General features: G+C 42.0%; 1 protein-coding gene and 1 long non-coding RNA gene across 16 annotated transcripts in view; one reads left to right on the top strand and one right to left on the bottom strand.

The window, feature by feature from the left end:
• Window positions 1-24,250, bottom strand: part of Gm52703 — a 32,042-nt gene extending 7,792 nt beyond the window's left edge. Inside the window, exons 1-2 of the long non-coding RNA XR_003955256.1 lie at window positions 24,060-24,250; window positions 7,078-7,231 (exon numbers count right to left, since the gene is read on the bottom strand). This is a non-coding gene — a long non-coding RNA (predicted gene, 52703). The remainder of the gene's footprint in view (window positions 1-7,077; window positions 7,232-24,059) is intronic.
• Window positions 1-24,444, top strand: part of Osbpl9 (oxysterol binding protein-like 9) — a 141,128-nt gene that overhangs the window by 44,887 nt on the left and 71,797 nt on the right. For 6 of the 15 annotated variants that reach the window (NM_133885.4, NM_001368727.1, NM_001346502.2 and 3 more), the window contains exons 3-4: window positions 653-731; window positions 23,566-23,642. In NM_133885.4, the coding sequence (NP_598646.4) occupies window positions 653-731; window positions 23,566-23,642 (156 nt within the window). Of the gene's footprint in view, window positions 1-652; window positions 1,133-19,472; window positions 20,504-23,565; window positions 23,643-24,444 lie in introns of those variants that run through there. The other 9 variants (NM_001355191.1, NM_001355190.1, XM_030253060.1 and 6 more) reach the window with 8 other exon arrangements.

Raw genomic sequence — 24,444 nt, 5'->3', positions numbered from 1 at the left:
GATAGTCATGGTTTCTTTTAGAAGCCATGCACTACATAAAACTTGAGTGCCGTGTGTCTAAATAAGAGAAAACTGTCCTGACCTCCCAAAACCTCACAGCAGTTTAGTGGGAGGAGGCAGACAGGCGAAAACAGTAACAGTGTGAAAACTGTGGCGCCCACAGCAGCACGAGTGGCCAGGCAGCATCTGGCTCTTGGACAGTGTTTTGGAGCAAATGTCAGCTGGTGTTTCTGCACTAACAAGCGCGGTAGAGAGGCACCCGATGTGGAGCACCTGCCGTCTTTGCGCTGCACAACAACCTGGGGCGGTGTAGGTTTCTGACTCCCGTTTTAGGGAGCAATTTAAAGCTCAGAAGGGCTCGGTGGCTGGCTGTTAAACAGATTACAGATTCAGCCTGTTTGCTCCCTCCCTCTGCATCCTTGTCTCTTATGCAAGGCATGGAAAGTCTCCGAGCCAAGTACTGCTAGTGTGCCCTGCCAGCCCTCCTCCTGTAGTTCTTCCTCTTCAAGCAAAACAAGGTTCTCGGATTTCTCTGCTCCATCTAGCCTGCTTCCAGCGTCCTCAGCGCATCGGGTATTCCAGGGCTGTAGCAGTGGTGAATATTGCTGATGTCATTGTTTGCCTTATTGGGATTTTGCTCTTTGTCTCGCAGGGAGCTGTGATTGGTATAGACGACGAGGACGACAGCACCTTCACAATCACTGTCGATCAGAAAACCTTCCACTTCCAGGGTGAGCGGAAAAGAGAGGTTCTCTCCTCAGTCCTACCTGCCTCCCTTCTCTCGTGGGTTGCTTGCTGAGTGACTTGAATGGTTTTGCAACTGACCCTGCATGAACGAGTGCACAGGAACCTTCTGGATGAAGTGGTACTGCAGGTTAGGCAGGGATTTGTATCTGCAGTGGATGCACATTAATTTGAAGCGACTGTGGATCTGGCTGCGATTGGAGATTAAAAATTTACAGGATAAAAATCAGTGAGAAGCGAGAGTAATGGGCTGCTGCTGCTGCTGCTGGCTTGTGCTTACAGAAGGTTGCTGATGTTCTTTATCGAGGAGTGTGGTTCTGCCTCTGCATGAAGAGTCTGAAGGACTGATTGGGAAGGCTGCAGTGTTTGTCCGTGTGAAGCTCAAAATGTAAATTCAACTGAAGCTAGAGGCAGCCTTTGCCTGAAAGGTTTTGCTCTGCTTCAAGACTCCAAGTTTGCATTCATTCCATCTGCATTTCTGTGTCTTGTCTGCCAGCCATCATTGCTCTGCCATTATCCTTTCTGTAGTTAATAACTCCAATGCCATCTGCCACTGCTATGTTTCGGCATTGCATGCTATGGCTCACCGGTAGAAGGGGTAAGGTACTGTATGGTTGCTCTCATTCCATCTTGCTTTGAAAGCTCTAAACCAGCAGATGAAAGCTGATTTTAGTGGTCTAGTCCTAAGGACCTGTCGTCTGTGAGGAGTGCCTATTAGTTTTGGTACTGTTGTTCTGTTGTCTTTTCTATCCAGAATAATGTCTGTTTTAGGTTTAAAGCAATCCAGGAAACTTAGAAATGAGACTATTTGGAGATGTTAGTACTTTCTCTGAACCTGTACGTGTGATCACTGTTGCGGTTGCCAGATACAGAGCAAGGTGAATGAGTACCAAGTACAGTTACAGCTTAAAAATGTTTTAGTTGTGAGGTCTGCTGGTGGCCATATGTGCTATGTGAAGGCGCTTAGGTCACTGTCATCCTACACTGGGACAGTACATCACAGCTGGTTTTCTTCATTGTCTTGTTTAAGAGATCGTCACATAGAAATGAAAGATGTTGCCTATGAACAATAAAGACAGGCCAGGGTACTCAGCAGCGACATTTCTAATGTCTCATCATGCTTATCCTTAACATATTAACTGTTTTTGAGAATATTACTTGTTTAGAATTTCTTAAATGATGGTGCTCCCCTGGAAATTTCCATCCATTTAACTTCATAAAACATTTTAATCGTGTTATAAAACAGCTCTGATTTTCCGGTTAAATATGCAGTGCTGCTCATAAGCCAAAGCAGGCAACTGGGACCCTTTACTCGATTGGAGTTGAATACTTCAGTGCAGTTCTAGCAGGAGCTACTGGATGCAGGGCTGCAGCGCAGGGCTCTGCAGTTGCCGGGGAGGCCCCTCTGGGCTCCTGAAGCTTTGTTTGCTTGGTGGAAGGGCAGCCTTGGATCTCTGAGCAAAGGCTCCTTACCTTAAATTATTTATGTCGAACTGACCTCTTTAGCAGTTTTCTATTTATGTGGCTTGCTGATAAAACAAGACATTATTTAAGTGATAAAGATAAATAGGAATTTTCAAAGTGAACTCTTAAGTTTCCAGAATGTTAGATTGTTTGTTTTCTACTGTAACATTTGTGGGGTGTCACACAGCAGGAACTTATATGAAGAACTTAAATTGCTCATTTATTTAGGTGATTAGGAAAATTACTTCAGACTTAGAGATACTTGCTTAGAAGATCGACAAATTTAATACAAAACATATTCAGTGTTTGATAGAGCTTACATTTTATAGTACTTTTTTAAAAAAATCTTCAATTGCTGACAAGAACTGGAAGCAAATTTAGGTTCATACATATTGTAATAACATGTCTGAGTGTTACCTTTTTTCCTGTGCTGAGATAGAACCCAGGGTCTACATAGTGACTTTCAGGCCTGCCTGGGCTACAGAGTAAGACCCTATTGCCAAAAATTAAAAATAAAAAAGAAAGAAAGATAAAAAGGAGTTTTATTGCTATGAAAGCCCATTAGGAAATTTTGATCAGAGAGTGACGTGATGAGATTCCTATTTTACGGGGTAGCTCTGGCCACTATCTTGTGAATAAGGTGTGGAGGGGTACAGACTAGGAAACCATTTAGGAACTCGTTGTAGACAAGAAATAAGGGAGTGCTAGTGTCCATACTGCACCAGTGGGGGTGGGGAGGGAGCGAACAGTGGTCGGATTAATCAGCTTTAGTAGCATACAATTAACATGAACTAAAATGCATGCCTGAGGGACTGGTGAGACCATGGCTCAGTGGGCAGAGCTCATGCTGCAAAGTGTGATGACCTTGATCCCTGGGACACCGTCAAAGGTGGCAGAGAGGTGGCCTCTGGTTCCTCACACATGCTGTGGTGTTCATGAACTCCCTCTGTCATATGTGCGTGCATGTTTCACGTACACTGAAACACATGGTGATAATAATGATAACGGCAGTAGTAGTAGTAGTAGCAGTAGTAGTAGTAGAAGTGAAAAATTTTCAAAAGACCTTCAGATTAAAATATTTAAAAATATATGTCTCATATAATTCAGTTTTTGTCAGCCTATTTATATATAGCTGCCACCACAATCAACATATGGAACATTTCTGCCACTCCAAAAGATTGTTTCCCTTTCAGACACCCCCCCTTCTAAGCCCTGGTCCAGGCGACACTGATCTGCTTTCTGTCGGTAGAGGTGAGCATGCCCCCTAGGGAGCGCCAAACGAATGGGATCATAGCATGTGTCCTTGTCTTCCTTTTAGCTCAGAGCAGTGTTTTATAGTCCACCCGTATCGTTGTATGGCTTTCTTACGTCTCCACTGGTAAGTCATCTTCTCTTCAGTGATGCGTTCATTTTGAACGTTGAGTTGCAGCACATGACAGAAAGGCAAGTTGAGGTTGATTGGGTTAAAAAAAAATGGAGTTGCAATTAACTAAAGTGGACAGTTCCACTGTCCTACAGTTTGAAGGACTCATTGGCATAGAGACAGTGTTTATGGCCTTGAGAATTTGGGGACAACAGTAGAAAGAAAAAAAGTCCAAACACTGAGTTTTGGGCCCTCGTACATGTACTTTAGAGGCTTCAGGATGAGGCAGAATCAGTAAAAGGGACTGGCGACCAAAGGAGACAAGAAGCACACGGAGCCTGGAGACAGCGCTTCTAGGAGGGAGAAGGACCTGCTGCAGGTCAGACGCTGCTGACAGACCGGGAAGCGCGCACTAAGAAATGATGCCATAGTGGAGTTACTCAGGAGGGCATCTTGAAACCTTGAGAACAGTAGCTATAAACCAGGGCTGAGTGCTTCAGTCTACTGAAGAGATAGCAGGAGCAGAAGAGGGGACTGCAGGCCTCGGGAGTTCAGGGAGATTTAAATTATGTGTAAGGACAAAAGGAACAATAATAGTGTGTTTCTATGTTGACTGCAGTGATTCCATGGAGAGGAAGAGCTGATAATGCTAGAAGAGGGGTAAGGGGTGGGGCTGTGGGGTGTGTGTATGTTTTGGGGGGTAGTTGGATCAGCGTTCTGGAGAAGGCAAGAGCCAATGAGACCTGAACCAATAGAACCTACAACACAGCTGCAGGCATTGCTTTTGGCTAGGAGGATGGACAGTTTATCTGTGGTGAAATAGCTGTGGCTGGTAATGGATCCTGAACAGACCAAAGTAATGGCAATAGGGAAAGCAAAGAGGAACAGATTAGACATGTGTAGTGAGTAAATCAATGGGAATTGGTGATTGATTGAAGGAGAATTTAGTAGTAGTGGTATTCTTGGCCTGGTTGTCTGATTGAATGTTGTCACATATAAAACAAACCAGAAGAGGAGTCTTCATGAGTTTGCTTTGGAGACACAGAGATGATGGGAACTGAATCTGAACTCCAGTGCAAGTGAAGAGAGAGCATACTATTGTTCAGTTGAACGAGAAGCCCAAAGCCTGAATGACCAGGTAGGATTAAAGCTAGACAAAGATTGCAGTTTTGGGTCTGCGTGTCTGATAATCAGATTTCAACTCCTGGAACCTACATGATGGAAGGAGAGAACAGACGCCCCAAAATTGCCTTCTGACCTCTGCACCTGTGCTGTGGCCCACATACGCACACACACGCAGACACATCATCCACATTCAACATGAAATGAAATGTAAGGATAATAATAAAGACTAGTAGTGAAAGGGAAAGCTGCTGTACTTGGCCCAGTTGGTCAAGGCTTTGGGAAGGCTTGCTGGACATTGCCAGATTTTCCACTTCTTTCCAAGAGAAGTCAGATTTATTTATTTATTTATTTATTTATTTATTTATTTATTTATTTTATTCAAAGGGTATGCAAAATTTCCAAGTTTTAAAAAATTTTTTTAAAAGTGTTGGCCAAATAGTGTATCTTTGTGAGCTAAATAAAAGCCTTTGGATTAAAACCATGGCAGTAGTATCTATCGTTTATCTAGGAGATCTCAACAAGCAAAGAACTGATGGTCAAACCGTAGATCATACTAGGATGGAATGCCAAAAGGCTGGGAGGAGCACTCACAGCAGTTAGGACAGAGGTGCACTTGTATCTGTGTTTATGAGTGTGTGCATGCTCGTGTGTGGAAGTCAGACGTCTATCTCAGGTGCCTCCTGCTATCTATCCTGCTCTACCTTACTTTTTTGAGGCAGGGTCCCTCCCTGAACTTGGTGCTCACACATTGGCTAGTCTGGTGGCCAGGTTAGCAAGCCCAGGGGAACTGCCTGTCTCAGCGTCAATAGTGCTGGGGTTGGATCTGAACTCAGGTCTTCATGCTTTCATGCTTGTGCAGCAAGCACTTACATCTTCCCAGCCCGGAAACTAATCATCTGAAGTTACTGTTTTTATAGATCAAAAGTAGACTCATACAGGCATTTCATATGGCTCAAACTAATAGAAGACAAGATAGTCTATAGCTCACCTTAATGATTAGGAAAAGTCCAGTTGTTTGAATTTATGTTGCAATAAGCTATATATGTATATGTGTGTGTGTGTGTGTGTGTGTGTGTATATATATATATATATATATCTTTGAGACAAGGATGGCTTCAAAATGGGCCTGAGTGACCTTGAATGACTTACCTTTCTGCCTGAGCTTTCCAGGTCTGGGATTGCAGGGTGAGATACTATGCCTGGCTTAGGAAATTGTATCTTTGATGATTTAATGTGTGTAATGATTTATGACATTTTGGATATTGGGATGCTAATTATAGCAATCATTTGTTGAATGTTTATTTCATAAGAGGCATTACTTGGAATTCTACCTGTATTAAATCATGCAGCTCAAAGCTTTACAGAATAATTGCTAGTGCTATTTTTATCTTACAGTTAAGGAAACAAGGGGCTACACACCACTAACATAAAGCAGAATTGGAAATTGAACACAATTCTCAGTACCTTTAGCTTTTGAGACAGGTTTTCACAAATTCTTGGCTGGCCCAGAACTTGATCTATGGGCAGAACCTCTGATCCTCCTGCCTCTCCATCCTGAGCGCTGGAATTACGGGTGTGCATTACCTTGTCTGGTTTATGAGATGCTGAGGATCAAACCAAGAGCTTCACGCATACTGGGCAAGCTCTCTTGTATCCCCAACCCTAGCACTTGTTCTTGAGAGATGTTACTAGCTATAGTGAACTATCGTCTTACCTGGAAGGAACTAATGTAAACTAGGACCTTTATATAACAATGCAGTTTAATGCAATTACAAAATGCTATGCCCTCAATGTTCCACTACTCAGAAGCAATAGCAGCGTGGTGATAGTAAACCTATCCCAGCTATCGAATTGCTCCTAAGTAACTGATAGGAACCAGACACTTTTCCACCCACTGTGAACATTAACTGCTAACCCGCAAGTGCAGATAGCTTAGCTTCTTGTTTTAGAGTTGGAGAAAGTGAGTTTTAGGAAGCCCAAGTGGTAGAGCCAAGATTTGTGCTCAGCTCCATCTAGGTCAATGGTTCTTTCTTTCCTTTCTTTTTTTTTTTGTTTTTTTGTTTTTTTGTTTTTTGAAAACCCTGTGTAGCCCTGGCTGTCCTGGAACTGGAACTCACTCTATAGACCAGGCTGGCCTTGAACTCAGAGATCCACCTGCCTCTGCCTCCCAAGTGCTGGGATTAAAGGTGTGCGCCACCACTGCCTAGTTAGGTCAGTGGTTCTTAAAGTGTGTTTGCAGATAGAGCTTCAGCACCATGGGGGGTGTGCTAGGAATGCCTCTCTTGCCCTGTGACTCAGCAGCTCTGGAATGTGTCCTCTCCAGGGATTATAATACACTTGAAAGCTTAAGATCCAGAGGCTAGATAAGTAGCTGTACTTACATACAAGTTTACTCTTGCAACAACCTTAGAATCGTCCTCAGTGTATAGATGAGTGAGGTGTAGTGTCAAATGACTTGGTCTTGATTGTAGATTGCCCATAGTGTGCATGGTTTCATTTGTATTGAAGGGATCTCTTGGCTTCAGCAAACCTGATCTGTAAAAAAATATTTTTTTTTTAAAAGGTGAAAACTATGCATCTAGGCGTGGTGGCAGGATTGTAAGTTTGAACATAGACTAAATTACATAGTGAGGCCCTATCTCAAAAACAGGGGAGGGGGGAGCTTTACTGAGGACATCTATTAAACAGTACAAACTTTAGTTAAATTTATCTGGAATATTTTATAGTGACACAAGTTTCCTGAGATAAAATATACCACTTTTAAGGATGGAAAAGAAGCTTAAGTTAGAGCTATGTAAGTCTCCATGGAAAAAGTCACCTGTGGTTGGCCTGATAAACCACTGCTTTCAGCTCAGTCCATTAAAGCCTGATTGTTTACTAAAGTGCAACCTAGTGCTCAATACTGAAGAAAAGTATTTAATTTTTAAAAAAGTCCTATTGATCAAGTATATCAGTGCATCAGTGCTTCACTGCATTAATACCAGTCAACTTAGCACACACCCACATGGCCAAGATGCTTAGAATAGACGGTAAGTCATTAGGCTAAAGCATGGTTATAGGTTTGACTGTCTTCTACTTTGAGAGCAATGTTAGCTCAGCATTATCACCAGCGAACAGATGTCACTGTCTTGGGTTGACTTAAGATGTTTCCTCTGTTATGTTATGTTTCTGATTTTTATGTGGTAATGTTTCCAGTACAAAAAGTCACACATTTCATGTAAAGGAAGTGAATCAGCTCTAATTAATTCTGTAATTAGCTGGTTTAATTTCAGTGGTACTCGGGATATTTGTGTGGGTTGATAGAGCTGGACTCGTGTGTTGGGAGTTGGTTATATTGCTGTGGGAGGATTAGATCTCGCTAGTGTACCTATGTTCTTCTTAATTTGTTTTCTACTTTCAATCCTCCCTAGATATTTGAAATTATAATCTTCCCAAGTTTAATTATGAACTCCAGTATAGTGAGTAGCCAGTTAGACCTACCTCTCTAATCCATTTTTATTTTTGTTAGTAATTTACATTTTATTCCACAATTCATTTTTCTTACTCACTAAAATAAATTTTCAATGTAACAATCTAAGGAGAGTATTGAAAAGATGACGCTAATTATCACTCCAGTCCTTCTTCCTGAAGGGAAGAACAATGCCATTTCCTTGACCCTTCAGTCCTGTGTATGTTTAAGAACAACTTTTCCTGTGGCTACTAGGTAACTTTTATGTAGCCATGACAAGATACCTGATGGAAACAACTTAAAGGTGAGAAATCCCATTCAGCTCATGGTTTCCAAGGCATAATTAGTGTACCATGCGGTAGAGGGCATAGCAGAGCGGTAAGTGGGAATGGGGGTTTATTTGGGTTACTTCGGGAACACAGACAACTGAAGGGAAATGTGTCATGGAAAGCCACATCTCAGCATGGGCGGTGACTCTTGGAAGCTTCAGTTGCTAGAGCTCCCTGCAGGCAGTCATCAGTCTTCTGTCTCAAGCAAGTGCTGCTTATATATTATATAACCTTGGGAGGAGACCTGTGGATCTTACTTAGTAGGCAATCTTTTCAGTTTGGGGCACATTGCTTGGTGTGTGCTGGTGGAGAGAGAGAGTAAAGATTCATAATGAAAGGAACGTTTCTACAAGCCGTTAGACATATGTAGAAAACTCTAGGGTTCAATTTACTTCATCCAGTTTTGTTTTATTCTGGTTTGGTTTTTGATTTCTGGAGACTGGGTTTATCTGTGTAGCCTTGGTTGTCCTGGAACTCACTCTGACTGGATTTGAACTCAGAGATCCACCTACCTCTGCCTCCAGAGTGCTGGGATCAAAGGTGTGGCCCACCACTGCCTGGCCGCTAAGGGCCAGTTTAATGTTATGCTGGTCCTTCACAGGGATCGAACCCACCCTAGTGAGGTAGATATTTTTATCCTCACCATCCAGGGGTGGGCTTGAGGCTTGTATTAATTTGTATTTTTGGTCACACATGCAGGAAGTAACAGGGCCAAGATTTATATTGACAATTCTCATTATACAGTACTGTTTGTTTCCACCTTACTTTCTTGTGATTCTGGGTCAGTCACTCTGACTTATATTTTATCATACCGGAGCCCCTTTGTATCCACGTCACTTTCTCCCATTGCAGTATTAGTGTTTCATGGGAGTAGGTGTCGCAGGGTTCTTCTGTGCTCAGTGTATATCCAAGCAGAGGTCGACACTGCCTGGGCCCACTGAGGCAAGGTTAACTGGGACATTGGTCACATGGTAGTGAGTCACATCACAAGGCATGCTCAGTTCTGTCACCAACTATTAGGGAGGCTTGGAAGCCTAGCCACAGGACGCATGGGGATGTTCCCTGAATGGAGTTAATGACCAGGGAGTCAGACATTGACCTGTGCTCCATCTTCTTTCAGTTCTGGTCATGCTGCACAGTTCTCTTCTTACGCCAGCAGAGGGAGCAGTTCAAAGTGTTCGAGGGGAAAAAGCCCAACACATCTTCCTAGTTATTTGTTCTGTTCAGAAACTTGGTTTTCCTAGGAAAACTGAAGTGGTGCCTGAAATGGTGATGGTGCACAGTGATCTGCATAAACATAAATTGTGTTTGTCGTGAGTGCTGAATCGATGACATTCGATAGCTGTGTCTAGATTGTCTTCTAGAGGATGGGGCTGAAGCTTGTGGGACGTGCAGGGTTGTAACTACAGTCTTGATCTAGAAGTGTATCCTTTCTGAAGGAAAGGCAAAGATATTGTATTAGCAGCTTAGAGCTAAATATAGAAGAGAGAGGAAGTGGCTTGCTGCTGTTTGCCCTGAGCAGAATTCCTTGGAGAAACTGGAGCCAGAATGAAACCTTCAGATGGAATGTTGTTCTTGATAATTCAGAAATGCCTTCCCGCTTCTCCACTCCACAGGAACATGCGCACACTTCTCTTTAAGTACAAAAGCTCCCCCCCCCAGGAGCTAAAGAATGTCGTTTTTTCTAAGCATTTTATTAAAGTATAAGCATTTTATAAAGTAGCATACATTCATTATTATAATTTCTTGTAGGCTTCTGTTACTTTGTTAGGTCTTATCTAATTGATCTTGTTTATTTCAAAAGCAAACAAAAGAATTAGTAGCTGATTCATTTTTCACGTGTCACTTGCTTTGTTTTAGTCTTTTTCATAAATTTTACTTATTATTTCATTTTTATTGGCTTGTCTCACCCTGCAGTCTGGACCTGGAACTCTATCTAGACCAAACTGGCTTTGAACTGAGGGGTGATCCCCCTGACTCAGCTCTCCAAGTGCTGGTCATTCAGGCATGAGCTGCCACACCTAGCTCCTTCCTGAATTTTTTTTTTTTTTTTTTTTTTGAGAGACAGGGTTTTTCTGTGTAACCCTGGCTGTCCTGGAACTCACTCTGTAGACCAGGCTGGCCTCGAACTCAGAAATCCACCTGCCTCTGCCTTCTGAGTGCTGGGATTAAAGGTGTGCGCCATCACGCCCAGCTTTTTTTGTTTTTAAATAGGCATTGATTTCTCCTCCCCTTTTTTTCTTTATTAATCCAAGTAAAGTGATTATATCTTCCTTTCCTTTTGACCTTCTGTATGTCTCCTTGTGAGCTGAGACTTGGTTTGGCCCCTTAAAATCACCTTCTTTTGCCCCACTCTTCCCTCTCATCCCAAAATGCATTAAAGAGAAATTCTCATTTTTTCCCATAATAACATGTATTTGAATACTTCTTACTCATAAATTCAGTAAAACTTTTATTATTTTCTTAAAGACAAGTCCTGAAATATGGCTTTGGCTTACTTGATATTTGTTATGTATCCCAAGCTGGTTTTGAATTCAAATCCTCCCACCTAAGCTTCCAGAGTGCTGGGATTGCACGCAGGTATTGTACCATTAGCTTCTAGGGCTAGAGAGATGGCTCAGTGGATAAAGCACTGCCACCCAAGCTCGAGGACCTGAGTTTGGATTCCTAGAACCCATGGGAAAAGCTGGTGACAAGCTTAGCGTCAGTGAGAGACCTTGACTAACATAAGGTAGAGAGTGATTGAGGAAAATGCCTGACTTCACACATACACATATATGCATACATGTTCATGCACATATACAAATGCAGACCCCCCTACAAATGCACACACCCCATGCACAACTTGTACACGTGTGCACACACACCTACATACACATGCATGTGCATGCACACACTTTAAACAGCAAACAAACCACTTCTGACAGTTGAGGCTTATCAGATTTTAGGATTGACTACGTCAGAGGCTTTTTAAGCCATAAGTAAAAATTTTGGAGTCATCTTGGTTTTCATCTTGTATATTCTTTTGTTGTGTTTTGTTTAAGGTTTTGCTGGGCTGGCCTGGACTGACAGTCCTCTTCTGATTCCTGAGGGCTCCAGCAGTTGGGGCTTGCCAGCCCTCTTCTCTGTGTTGTGGTACTCTACCTCCAGTTTTCAAGCTAACTGAATCTTTTCTTGTTCTGTGTCTGCCTCTCCTTGTATTGTGTGATGGAAAGGCCCATCACTTTGTCCACTGGCCGCTCCTCCTCTGTCTCCTAAGTCTGTAACGTGGCTTGGGTCTTTATCCCTTCTTATGCTCACACTCACTGCCTCCCCATTACTCCCTCGCCCCCTTCTTGGTCTCTATGCTATCTGAGCAGTTTCCTGATTAATGCCTATGTCAGTTCTCTAAAACTACAGCCTTCTTAAATGTTCCTACATTCCATGTCCTAAAGTCCTTTAACCTGAAGTTAAAGCAGTATAGACAGTCCCTGCAGGAGCTAAGTGTTAGTATATATTTGCATATCAAGGATTTTTATTGAGTAAAAATGACTGAGAAGCATGTGATTGATGAATGAATAGAAAAGAGCTCATGTTTTTCATTGTCTTTGACTGAATGAGCAAACTGTCTAATATAGTGCTGACTCTGCTCTGGAGACTCACGACATTGCTTTAGATAGTCAAAACAGACGTTGTGGAGGAGAAACACATTTGTAAATATTTACATGCACATTGACAGTTTAGAGACTTCAGCTATAACTATTAATAAATCTTTGAAGGAGCCAATTATGGAAGATTTAATAAGATATCAAGCAAAAATAATTTCTTAGGAACTCTAACTTGCTGGGCCTGGTGGCGCATGCCTGTAATCTCAGTGCTTGGGAGGCAGAAGCAGACAGATCTCTTAGTTCAAGGCCAGCCTGGGTTCTATAGTGAGTTCCAGGACAGCCAGAGCTACATACATACCTTGCCTCAGTAAATAAATAGATAAACAAACAAATAAACAAATGAAAAGAAAGCCTAGTAATAAGATCAGTGACTCATCAGTTCTCATTCAGCAAATATTTTGTTGAGCAATTGTTTCCTGATGAACTTCTAGCTGGTTGGGATATGTCAAGAAGTAAAGAACCTTGCTTCTGTGGAGCCTAGTATTCAGTGGCAGGAGAGATGGACAATAAATAATAACCATGAGCTGTATGTATGTTAAAGGCATAGGCTTCTGATTGTTACTGTTAATTGTGAATTTGACAGACTGTAGAAGCAAGTCCTGGGACGAAGGCCTTTGGGCGTGCTTGTGGAGGATAATCTTGGTTGCATTCAGTGATATGGAAAGACCCATCTTAACTGTAGGCAGGACCCCCCGGGCTTGGGGTCCTGAACTGGATAAAAAGAGGAAGGGGACTGAGCCACAGCATCCTTGTTGCTTTCTGCTTGTGGGTAGATGTGATGAGCTGCTGTGAGCCCCTGCTGCCCTGACTCCCTGCTGTGACTGGCACACTGAGCTAAAATAAAACCTTTCTCCCTCAAGTGCTTTTTATCAAAGCATTTTATCACAGCATCAGGGAAAAACAAGCAAGCAAAGACAAGGCTGGTCAGGAGACTTCACTGAGAAAAGGCACCATTCTAGCAGACAAATGACCATTTGTTCTATAATTGTGAGTACCGGATTAGCTGCTAAGAAAATGATAGTGTTAGAGAATCAAGAAAATGTGGACCAGATTCCAATCCAGAACTCAGGAAGTACATAGCTGACCTAGGGAAGTTGGGGTGTGGTGTGCCACTTAACCTGGAGACTCAGTCCATGGTGACAGGGTAGGAAGACAGTGATAGCTGCTCAGTCTTGGTAGTCTTGGTCTTGTTTATCTCTTGGAGGACAGGATACCAAGAACAGCACAGAAGTGGGGAAGGCTATAACCTTCAAGTCTTCCCCTGGTGGCTTGCATCTGCCAGCTAGGCCCTACATCCCTAAGAGTCCACTATCTCCCAAAATAGTGCCACCAGCTGGGGATGGAGTGTTGAAACACATGAGAGTATGGGGCACAGTTCAGTCTGCCTATAATAATAGGCATGCCATTGTATTTTCCAGGAGATGGTACGTTACTGGAGATCGTGGGTTGTCTTATGCTTGCTCATATCCCAGACATTCACACCTCAAGCATTTGGGGGGCTCAGTAGATATTTGGGAGTGTCTGAGCAGTTAATCTTGTGAACATGGTTTTTGAGTAATATTTTATTTTGCAATAATTGTCAGAAATGAGTTCTTCCTATAAAGGTTGATTCTTCTGTTTACTTAAGTTGCAAAGCAGCCAAATTTCTACTTCCTTTTGCAAACAGGCAGTCATCTGTTCATAGTAGTTGTGTGTCTTAAAGGAGAAGAAAGCACAACATTAGGAAAACAGATTCCTACGTAGAGAAGCAGACATGGTCAGCTGTGGGGTGTCAGACTGTGTTCAGATCTGCTGTATGTGGTTTGGGTTGTATACTTTGAGGAAGGTTGTCTTCTTAAAGATTTGAGATTCTTAAGTATGTTTAGTTTAGGAGCTGCAATAACTGTACCAACAAAGCTAAGATTTGGAGCTGGAGAGCAGGCTCAGTTGTTGAGAGCACTTGCTGCTCTTGCAGAGTATATGGGTTCAGTTCCTGGCACTCAGATTGTGGCTCCCAGCTGTCTTAACATTCACGTCTAGGGCATCCAACAGCCTCTCTGACCTCCTTTGGCACTGGACATATTCATAAACAAAGCACCCATACACATAATGCCTTTTTAAAAGAAAAAAATCAAAACCTTGAAAATCCAGTAACAATGGACAAATATTGTTTTCCCTCCATGGGTTATATAAAACACGCATTACTGGGAATTAGAATTTACAAATAGTTCCTCTTCCTTCCTTCTTTCTTTTTTCCTTCCTTCCTTCCTTCCTTCCTTCCTTCCTTCCTTCCTTCCTTCCTTCCTTCCTTCCTTTCTTTCTTTCTTTCTTTCTTTCTTTCTTTCTTTCTTTCTTTCCCAAAGATTTATTTATTATATGTAAGCACACTGTAGCTGTCTTTAGAGACTCCAGAAGAGGGCATCAGATCTCGTTACAGATGGTTGTGAGTCACCATGTGGTTGCTGGGATTTGAACTCATAATCTTCAGAAGAGCAGTTAGTGCTCTTAACCGCTGAGCCGTCTCTCCAGTCCTACAAACAGTTTCTTTCTTTCTTTTTATTAGATATTTTCTTCATTTACATTTCAAATGCTATCCTGAAAGTCCCCTATACTCTCTCCCCGCCCTGCCCCCCTACCTACCCACTCCTACTTCTTGGCCCTGGCGTTCCCCCATACTGGGGCATATAAAGTTTGCTAGACCAAGGGGCTTCTCTTCCCAATGATGGCCAACTAGACCATCTTCTGATACATATGCAGCTGGAGACAGGAGTTCTGGGGGTACTGATTAGTTCATATTGTTGTTCCACCTATAGGGTTGTAGACCCCTTCAGCTCCTTGGGTACTTTCTCTAGCTCCTACATTGGGGGCTCTGTGTTCCATCCAATAGCTGACTGTGAGCATCCACTTCTGTATTTGCCAGGCACTGGCAAAGCCTCCCAGGAGACAGCTATATCAGGGTTCTTTCAGCAAAATCTTGCTGGCGTATACAATAGTGTCTGCGTTTGGTGGCTGATTATGGGATGGGCCCCCGGGTGGGGCAGTCTCTGGATGGTCCATCCTTTTGTCTTAGCTCTAAACTTTGTCTCTTCAACTCCTTCCATGGATATTTTATTCTCTGTTCTAGGGAGGAATGAAGTATCCACGAGTTGGTCTTCCTTCTTGATTTTCTTGTGTTTTGGAAGTTGTACCTTGGGTATTCTAGGTTTCTGGGCTAATATCCACTTATCAGTGAGTGCATATCAAGTGACTTCTTTTGTGATTGGGTTACCTCACTCAGAATAATATCCTCCAGATACATCCATTTGCCCAAGAATTTCATAAATTCATTGTTTTAGATAGCTGAGTAGTACTCCATTGTGTAAATTAAATGTACCACATTTTCTGTATCTGTTCCTCTGTTGAGGGACATCTGGGTTCTTTCCAGCTATTATAAATAGGGCTTCTATGAACATAGTGGAGCATGTGTCCTTATTACCAGTTGTAACATCTGGATATATGCCCAGGAGAGGTATTGCTGGATCTAGTAGTAGAACTATGTCCAGTTTTCTGAGAAACCTCCAGACTGATTTCCAGAGTGGTTGTACAATCTTGCAATCCCACCAGCAATGAAGGAGTGTTCCTTTTTGTCCACATCCTCGCCAGCATCTGCCGTCACCTGAATTTTTGATCCTACCCACTCTGACTGGTGTGAGATGGAATCTCAGGGTTGTTTTGATTTGCATTTCCCTGATGATTAAGGATGTTGAACATTTTTTCAAGTGCTTCTCAGCCCTTCAGTATTCCTCAGTTGAGAATTCTTTGTTTAGCTCTGTTCCCCATTTTTTAATGGGGTTATTTGAATTTCTGGATTCAGCTCCTTGATCTCTTTGTATATATTGGATATTAGTCCCCCTATCAGTTTTAGGATTGGTAAAAATTATTTCCCAATCTGTTGGTGGCCTTTTTGTCCTATTGACAGTACCTTTTGCCCTACAGAAGCTTTGTAATTTTATGTGGTCCCATTTGTCGATTCTTGATCTTACAGCACAGGCCATTACAGTTCTGTTTAGGAAGTTTTCCCCTGTGCCCATATCTTCGAGGCTTTTCCCCACTTTTTCCTCTATAAATTTCAGTGTCTCTGGTTTTATGTGGAGTTCTTTGATCCACTTAGACTTGAGCTTTGTACAAGGAGATAAGAATGGATCAATTCGCATTCTTCTACATGATAACCGCCAGTTGTGCCAGCACCATTTGTTAAAAATGCTGTCTCTTTTCCACTGGATGGTTTTAGCTCCCTTGTCAAAGATTAGGTGACCATACGTGTGTGGGTTCATTTCTGGGTCTTCAATTCTATTCCATTGATCTGTCTGTCACTGTACCAGTACCATGCAGTTTTTAATCACAATTGCTCTGTAGTACAGCTTGATGGTGATTCCCCTACAGGTTCTTTTGTCTACAGTTTATTAATGATTTTTTTCTGGCTGTTTGTTTGATTATTAAAATATATCTTTTTTGTGGCTGTGTGTCTAACAATACTATCTAGATATTTTAGCCTACTTTATGAACTAGTATAAATATATTATGCAACTTTCTTAAACCTCCCAACCTCCCAATAGTATCATCCTCACAGGCGATACTATTGTCATCCCACAGTACAGATGAGACACTTAAGGCTCAGAGGGCATAAAAAAAGTGTGAAGGTCCAGGTGACCATCCAGTGGAAAAGAGACAGTATTTTCAACAAATGGTGCTGGCACAACTGGCGGTTATCATGTAGAAGAATGTGAATTGATTCATTCTTAAGGGCAGAGCTGGGAATGACCTGGGTTTGGACCCAGGAGCCACCCTCTAGGCCTTTACCTCATAGAATGTAAGAGATAATGATGAGAGTTGTTTTGTGGGAAATTGAAATGGCTTTACAGTAACCTTTGCCAAAGAGTTGATTTAATAGTTAATGGATTTTTCCTATTTTATGTGTGTTTGTGTGTGGATACACTAGTATCTGCACAGGTGTCAGAAGACAAATTGTAGGAGTCAGTTCTCTCCTTCCACTGAGTAGTGGATATCAAACATAGGTCTTCAGACATGGCTGCAAGCACCTTAACGGCTGAGCCATCTCATGAGCCTTTGAATCTCGCTCAGTAAGTGCAAGTCGGCATTCATGTGGGGGAAGGGGAGGCATGTGTGCATGTGTGTGTATCTGTGTGCATGTGGAGGCTAGAAGTCAATTGTTGGATGTCTCCCTGTGTCAATCTCTATGTTAATTTTTGATACAGGTTTCTCACTGAACAGGAAGCTGTCTATGTTGGCTGGCCAGGGAATCCCTAGGCTCCCATGTCTCCATTTTCCAGTGCTGGGGTTACCTTTTGGTTGGTGCCAGATCCTGTCTCAAGTTCTCATGTTTGTGTGATAGGCACTTTAGCCGCTAAGCCATTTCCTCAGCCTTGTTCTCCATCATCTTTTTTATTTTTTCAAAAGTGAAATTTAAAAAGACAATATGCTGGGCTTTGTGCTGTATACTTTTAATCTCAGTACTTGGGGAAGGCAGAAAGGCGATTTCTACCAGTTCCAAGCCAGTTTGGTCTATAAAGTGAGTTCCAGGTGAGAGCAAGAGAGAGAAGGGGTTGGAGGGGGAGGGGGAAGGAGAAGAGATGAGAAGAGAAAAGAGGGGAAGGGAGGAGGGAGGGGAGAGGGAGCAGGAGAACGAATATTAATAATATATTGTAAGAACAAGTATTGTTTTATGAACCTAATGTTCTGGTTTTATATGTACATATGTATCCATACACTTGTATATGTTAACCAGGACATGTTATAAGTATGCCTCTCATTGAGAACCATAGACAAAAATTACAACTTCCTGGCTCAGAGGGTATAAAACAGACTCCATCATATATGAAGAGGCATGGTGGATGTTAGAGAACATTTCGAGATTAACTTAATGTCTAAAAAATCTGTAAAATTCACCTCTAACCTTCTTACCTCAAGAGCTTTTTGAGTACACACACACACACCGATTTTTGCCATTTTTCATTGTAATTGGTGGTTTTGTGTCCCCTTTAGGAGATATTTATTTACTATATCAAAATATGAAGATAATCTCTTTCACTTCAAATTTTGTTTTTTTCTTTCATATTACAATCTAAAGAAAAACATTTGGGCTTGATTTATGTATAGTATCGGTAGGATTAGATTTCATTCATTTTTCTTCATAATTATCCTAGTGCCTTTTACTAAACAGTTGTTTCTTACTGCACATTAATGCACATTTGCCTCAAATCAAGTGTCTGCATTACACATTGAGACCTATTTCTGGTTTCTACTCTCTTTCAGTTTATTCATTCTTGTTCCAGTAGCCAATGATAACCTTGAACTTGGGCTCTGCCTTTTGGGAAACATTATCTATTAACTAAGCTGCACCTTTAGCCCCATATTTTTTTTTTTTGAAACTTGAGGACAGTTTTATTGGAGTTTGATGGAAAAGTACCATAGGGCTGGCAAGTGAGCAGATCTCTGCAGCCTCCTGGAGGGAGCTGAATGAGATGAGGAGAGAGTTAGAGGTGGTGCAAGCAGTGAGCTCAGCGCTGAGGTTCTGGGAGCAGCTGCATAGGGAGGAGAAGCTCTTCAGAGCGAGTGAGCATGCTCAGTTGCAGCCAGGCTTAGGTTGTGGGCAGGTCAGCAGTGAGGGCTGGTAAGTAACTGCCCACAGTCTTTCACGACCACTTCATATGACTTCTTGTTTGGCCGAGACTCTCCAACAAAGGTACCGCTCTCCTCAGGAAGGTCTGTGTTACTCTGTACTCTCTGCAGTTCTAGAAACATTTTAGAATCAGCTTTGCAAACCTCAAAAAATGGTTTTTGAATTTTAATTAGCATTTTATTTAACCTAGAAATTGAATTAAAATTGAGTATTATAGAATGGGAGTGCTTCATGAATGCCATGTTTCCATTTATTTAGGCTATGTTTTGCTTTATTATCATAATATTTGTTTTAAATTTTAAAAATTATATTTAAAAATCTCAGTCTTGGGCTGGGTGATATCTTTCAGTGGGTAAAGGCACTTGCCACCAAATGTGTGGACATGACCTGAGTTTTACCCTGAGACCCACATAGCAGAAGGAGAAAACCAACCTCTGTTAAGTTGTCCTGAAAATGGCAAGTTCCCCACATATGTGCAGTGCAGTCATTAGCATTAGAAATGCTAATGTAAGCCAGGCATGGTGGCACACGCCTTTAATCCCAGCACTCGGGAGGCAGAGGCAGGCGGATTTCTGAGTTCGAGGCCAGCCTGGTCTACAGAGTGAGTTCCAGGACAGCCAGGGCTATACAGAGAACCCTGTCTCGAAAAACCAAAAAAAAAAAAAAAAAAAAAGAAATGCTAATGTAAGGAAATTGGCACTGATTGATTAACGTCACCTGATCAGCTGACTCTCAAGTTTCAGCAGTTGATCCAGGGGTGTTGTTGATACCAAGAGAGTATAAGTTAGCATCACTTGGTTTGCCTGTGTGTGAGTGGGCCTCAATCAAACATTTCATTCTGGCATTTTCCATCAGAATCTTTCTTTTTTTTTTGATGACTCTCTCCTCTTCTCGCTCATCCCACTGATGCATCCCCTCCTGTGTGTGAGTGTAGGCAGGATTGTGCTCACAGCATGCCTGTTGCACCCCTAAGCCAGCTTGCAGGGGTTGGTTCTCTCCTATCACGGGCTCCAGGGATCAAACCTGGTCGTCAGGCTGGCATGGCAAGTGCTTTTACTCACGAGCCACTCTTTGGCCACCTAGTTCTAGGCAAAAGTGTCTAAAACACACACTGGAAAAATGACAGCCTGTTCAATAAATTGTGTTGACAAAATGAGATATCAGCTGTGAAAGTAGATCCACACCTCCCAACCTGCACAGAAGAAGTTCAAAGCGAATCAAGGTCCTTAATTTTTAAAACTTGGCCTTTTTACTTAACAGTCTGTCTGGGTTCTCTAAAGAAATCACTCCTAGTCTTTTTAAAGAATATATACCTACATAATTCTCTATGGTTTATCCAGCCATTTTACTCTGGAGTATTGAGAATGCCTTCAGTATTTGCTCAAGGATTTGATTCTATAGTGAATAACCTACTTGGGATTCCAAAGGCTTCTGAAATCTGTGACTTAATGCCTTTCATCAATTTTTGAAAATTCTCACCCAGGCAGTGTCACCAGCAACGTGCAGTGCAACTTGAAGTTGCCAGCCATGACCCCTGGAGGGAGGTGGGTGTCCCTTAGGAACCTCCACCCAGTGAAGTCAAGTCTCAGAAAGGAAGGCAGTCAGCATGAAGTAAGACTGTGGTTTATTACATACAGGCAGCATGCGTGTGTGTGTGTGTGTGTGTGTGTGTGTGGGTTTGGAGGGTACTGCACAAACTTAAGAGGAAGCTCAGACTTCTTGAAGGTAAAGTTTCTTAGCAGCAGCTGTGTGCATGACTTTTGTGGGTTGGAACTGTAGCTATATTTGAAAGATTAAACTGTTTTGGTATATTTTTACCTATGGTAAAAGAAAGCATGTACAGTGACTTATGAATTCTTATGATATGGGTCATAGGCGATAAGACATCTTGAGTGTCAGCATGATTCGTAATTGTGGTAAGATTTCGTCAGAAAAACTCATGGTATGCAGCTACTAAGTGTCATGAAGTGCATTTTGGCTGTAAACATATTTCGTAATCTTGTTCATGCGATTTTCTTAGCAGATGGGGGTATCCTGTCCTTTGCAGGTGCTGTCAAAAGCTTTGACACTCAGTCACCTAGGAATGCACCCAAGCCCCCAGGGAATGATGGGCTCTTTTCCTTCCCTGTGTCCACTTTATTCCTGCTTTTCTCTCTCCTCAGCGGGCTTTCACATCTGTTCCCTGTCCACCCTGCTCCCCTCCAGTATTCCAATCATGGGTACATTACATTTTCTTACCTTTTGGAGTTGCAGGTGATTGTGGGTTGCCCAGGGTGGGCCTGGGAACAGGACTCGAGTTCTTTGGAAGAGCAGTGAGCTCCCTAACTTCTGGCTCATCTCTCCAGCCCACTATGAGTACTTTATATCCCTCAACTGCCTGCCGCCATTGCTCTTTCTTACAACCTCTTTCAGGTCTCTAATTGTCTTAATTGCTGTTAGAGCTCATTCACTGAGTTCTTAATTTTGATTGTTATATATATTTAAAATTTATTATAATTTGAGAATTCATATTTGGTTATTTGAAAAATAAAATGAGGAGCCAAATAGATGGTTCAGCATTTCCTGAATGTAGTCCTTAGAATACAGGAAAGGTAGAGCAACTGACTACAAAATTGTCCTCTAACCTCCCTACCAGTCTTACTGTAATACAATAATAAATAAATAGAATTTAAAAATACCACTTGGTTACTTATAAACTAATCTGGAGTTCCTGTTAGTCTTGGTGTTCAGTTATGTGTGGCTTCATCTGCAGAAGCACCTCCATATGTATATTTGATTGTATTTACATGTGTGCTGGACTATATTTGAAAATTTGTTTTTAGAAGTCATTACTGCATGGTGATAGCACACACCTTTAATCCTAGCACTTGGGAGGCAGAGACAGGCGGATCTCTGAGTTCAATGCCAGCCTGGTCTACAGAGTGAGTTTCAGAACAGCCAGGATAACACAGAGAAACTCTGTCCCAGAAAAGGAAAAAAGGGAGGGAGGGAGGGAGGGAGGGAGGGAGGGAGGGAGGGAGGGAGGGAGGGAAGAAGGAAACAAAGAAAGAAAAAGTCAGCAACCTCTAGAGGAGATCTGTCACCCCCTTTGCTAAGCCAGAGTCACTAGTATAGAGGGTTCTTTAGTCTACTTCAGGTATTAAGATCTTCTAGGCCTACGTATATGACCAAGCAGTTGTTTTAATTCTGATTTATCCTTAGTTCCACAATGAAGCCGTTTTGGGATCCCAATCAAGACATAGCCTAATTAACCAAAATCCCTTTTGCTAATAATGCAGTGGCTCTCAGCCTTCTAAATACTGCGACCCTTTAATACAGTTCCTCATGTGGTATCTCCTAGCCAGAAAATTATTTTCGTTACTACTTTAGAACCATAATTTTACTATTGTTATGAATCATTTTCCACTGGTCTTAGGAGACCTCTGTGAGTCATTCAACTCCCAAAGGGGTCACACCCCACCAGTTGAGAGCCACTGTGCTAGTGGGCCCTGCTCTTCAACTTTTCTCTTAAAAAGATTTGTAGGTTCTATTTCAAATTCTTGCCAACTACCCTTGGCACACATGCTGACAGATCTTAAGTTCATCATCCAGTACACAACTCCTCCTTAGGAAGTTATAATGCTGCCAGGGAAACAGCATCCCGAAATACTAGCCCTTTCCTGCAGATGTTTGCCCTTTACAACATACTGACTGTTTTTCTTTACTACTTTGGTTTATGGTAACTGTCTTCTGTCTGTCTTTTCTTTTTTGTTGTTTTTTGTTTTGTTTGTGTTTTTTGGTGTCTGAGACAGGGTTTCTCCACACAGCTCTGGCTGTTCTGAAACCCATTCTGTAGGTCAGGCTGGCCTCAAACTCCGAGATCCACCTGCCTTTGCCTCCTGAGTGCTGGGATTAAAGGCGTGTGCCACCTCCACCTGGCTTGCTAGCTTTCTCCCTCCCTCCCTCCCTCCCTCCCTCCCTCCCTCCCTCCCTCCCTCCCTCCCTCCCTTCCTTCCCCCCCACCCTCCCTCCCTTCCTTCCTTCTTCCTTCCTTTTTAAAAGTTTATCTAAGTTAAATTTATTTCTTAACTGATAGATAAAAAATTAAGATCCTGCATATGCCTTGATGCATATATACATTGTGTTATTTTAAATCAGCTAAGCCTACCTATGTCTGCAAACATAATCACTTCTCTATGGTAAAAACTTTGAAAATTCTTTCTTTTAGCTATTGGTATTGACAGTAACCCAGCAGTACAACAGCTCACCAGAGCTGTTTTCTTCTGGCTAATGTAACTTAGTACATACCAATCTGCCCTTTCTTCATCTTCACGCCTCCCCCTTGACTCTATGCACCCTCTCACAACTGCACCCTACATCAACCTCTGTGACTTCCACTGTTGGGAGAAGACAAGGGAGATTGTATGGTGCTTATGTGTCTATGCCTGGCTTATTTCATGCATTCCGTCTATGTTGCCACAAATCATTATTTTTATTTTTGTTACTGACTGAATGGTATTCCTCTCTGTGGAATATGTGTGAATATGTGTCACATTTTAAAACCCCTTCACCTGTTAATGAAGCAATTAAAAAATAATCAGTCCAGCCTTTTTGGTCATCCCCCCCTGAGAATGTTGGCCTGAGGCATAAGTAACCTACCTATTATTAAACATACTTATTCCTTTTGTTAGAGTTGTTGAGTATCTTGTAAATCTGCCTAGATAGTGAATCTGGGTAAGCAGTCAGATACTTCCTTATGTTGAGCCTGTGAAGGAAATAACACATTGACCTCTACTGTTTCGTTCTAGCTCGAGATGCAGACGAGCGAGAGAAGTGGATCCATGCCTTAGAAGAAACTATTCTTCGCCATACTCTTCAGCTTCAAGTAAGAGGCGCTACATGGTGCTCGTGGTTTTCTTTGGCGGGAGGAGAGTATTTTTTAAATAACTGATATAATACAATGAGAACTCTTAATTTCTGAGTTGATTATTCATGTTTTCTAGTGTTACATAATAAAGTTACAGACATTTATTTTTTTCTATTTTCTATAGGGCAAAATATTGATTTTTCTTTAAAAAAAAACAAACAGGAATGAAGACAGTGTAAGGTAGTTTTGTTAAAATGTGCCAGAATTACTTTTAAATATTTTATATCAATATTGGACTATCAATAAAGCCAGATTATAAAGTTAGACATAATAATAAGTGCTAAGAGTTTACCTCATTTTCATGTTAGTAGAATTTGGCTATTATCACATACACATGGTCAATACTCATTAGGAAAAAAGTAAAAGTGGACTCACCACAAAATGAGTCAAGAAAAACAAAAAAATCCAGGGAAGTTTGTACTTAGCAGCCCTCAGACTCGCATCTGTTCGTGGATTCTGTTTATTCTGAGCAGAGCTTATGTTCAGGTGGCTCTCCCCTTTGGGGCAGTGAGGCTGGTGGCAGTAGTTTTCAGCCTCATGTTGTAGGAAGTCTAGGCCCATAGTCAGTAACAGTGACATGTACAGTGGCTGATGGTGACAGCATTCAGGAGGCCGAGCCAGGAGCCATCACTGAGAGTTTAAGAGCAGCCTGGGCTACAGTCTGAGATCCTGTCTTAAAAAAAAATTAATAGCGTGCTTTCACTTTAACTGCTGTCATGTGTCTGATGGTAGCCACTCAGAGTTTCTTAGTCATGGAACT

Source organism: Mus musculus, chromosome 4 (assembly GCF_000001635.26).
Source record: "Mus musculus strain C57BL/6J chromosome 4, GRCm38.p6 C57BL/6J".
In the NCBI taxonomy this organism is placed as follows: Eukaryota; Metazoa; Chordata; class Mammalia; order Rodentia; family Muridae; genus Mus; species Mus musculus.
Note: the sequence above shows the minus strand (reverse complement) of the source record. Positions and strands in the feature narration are given on the sequence as shown.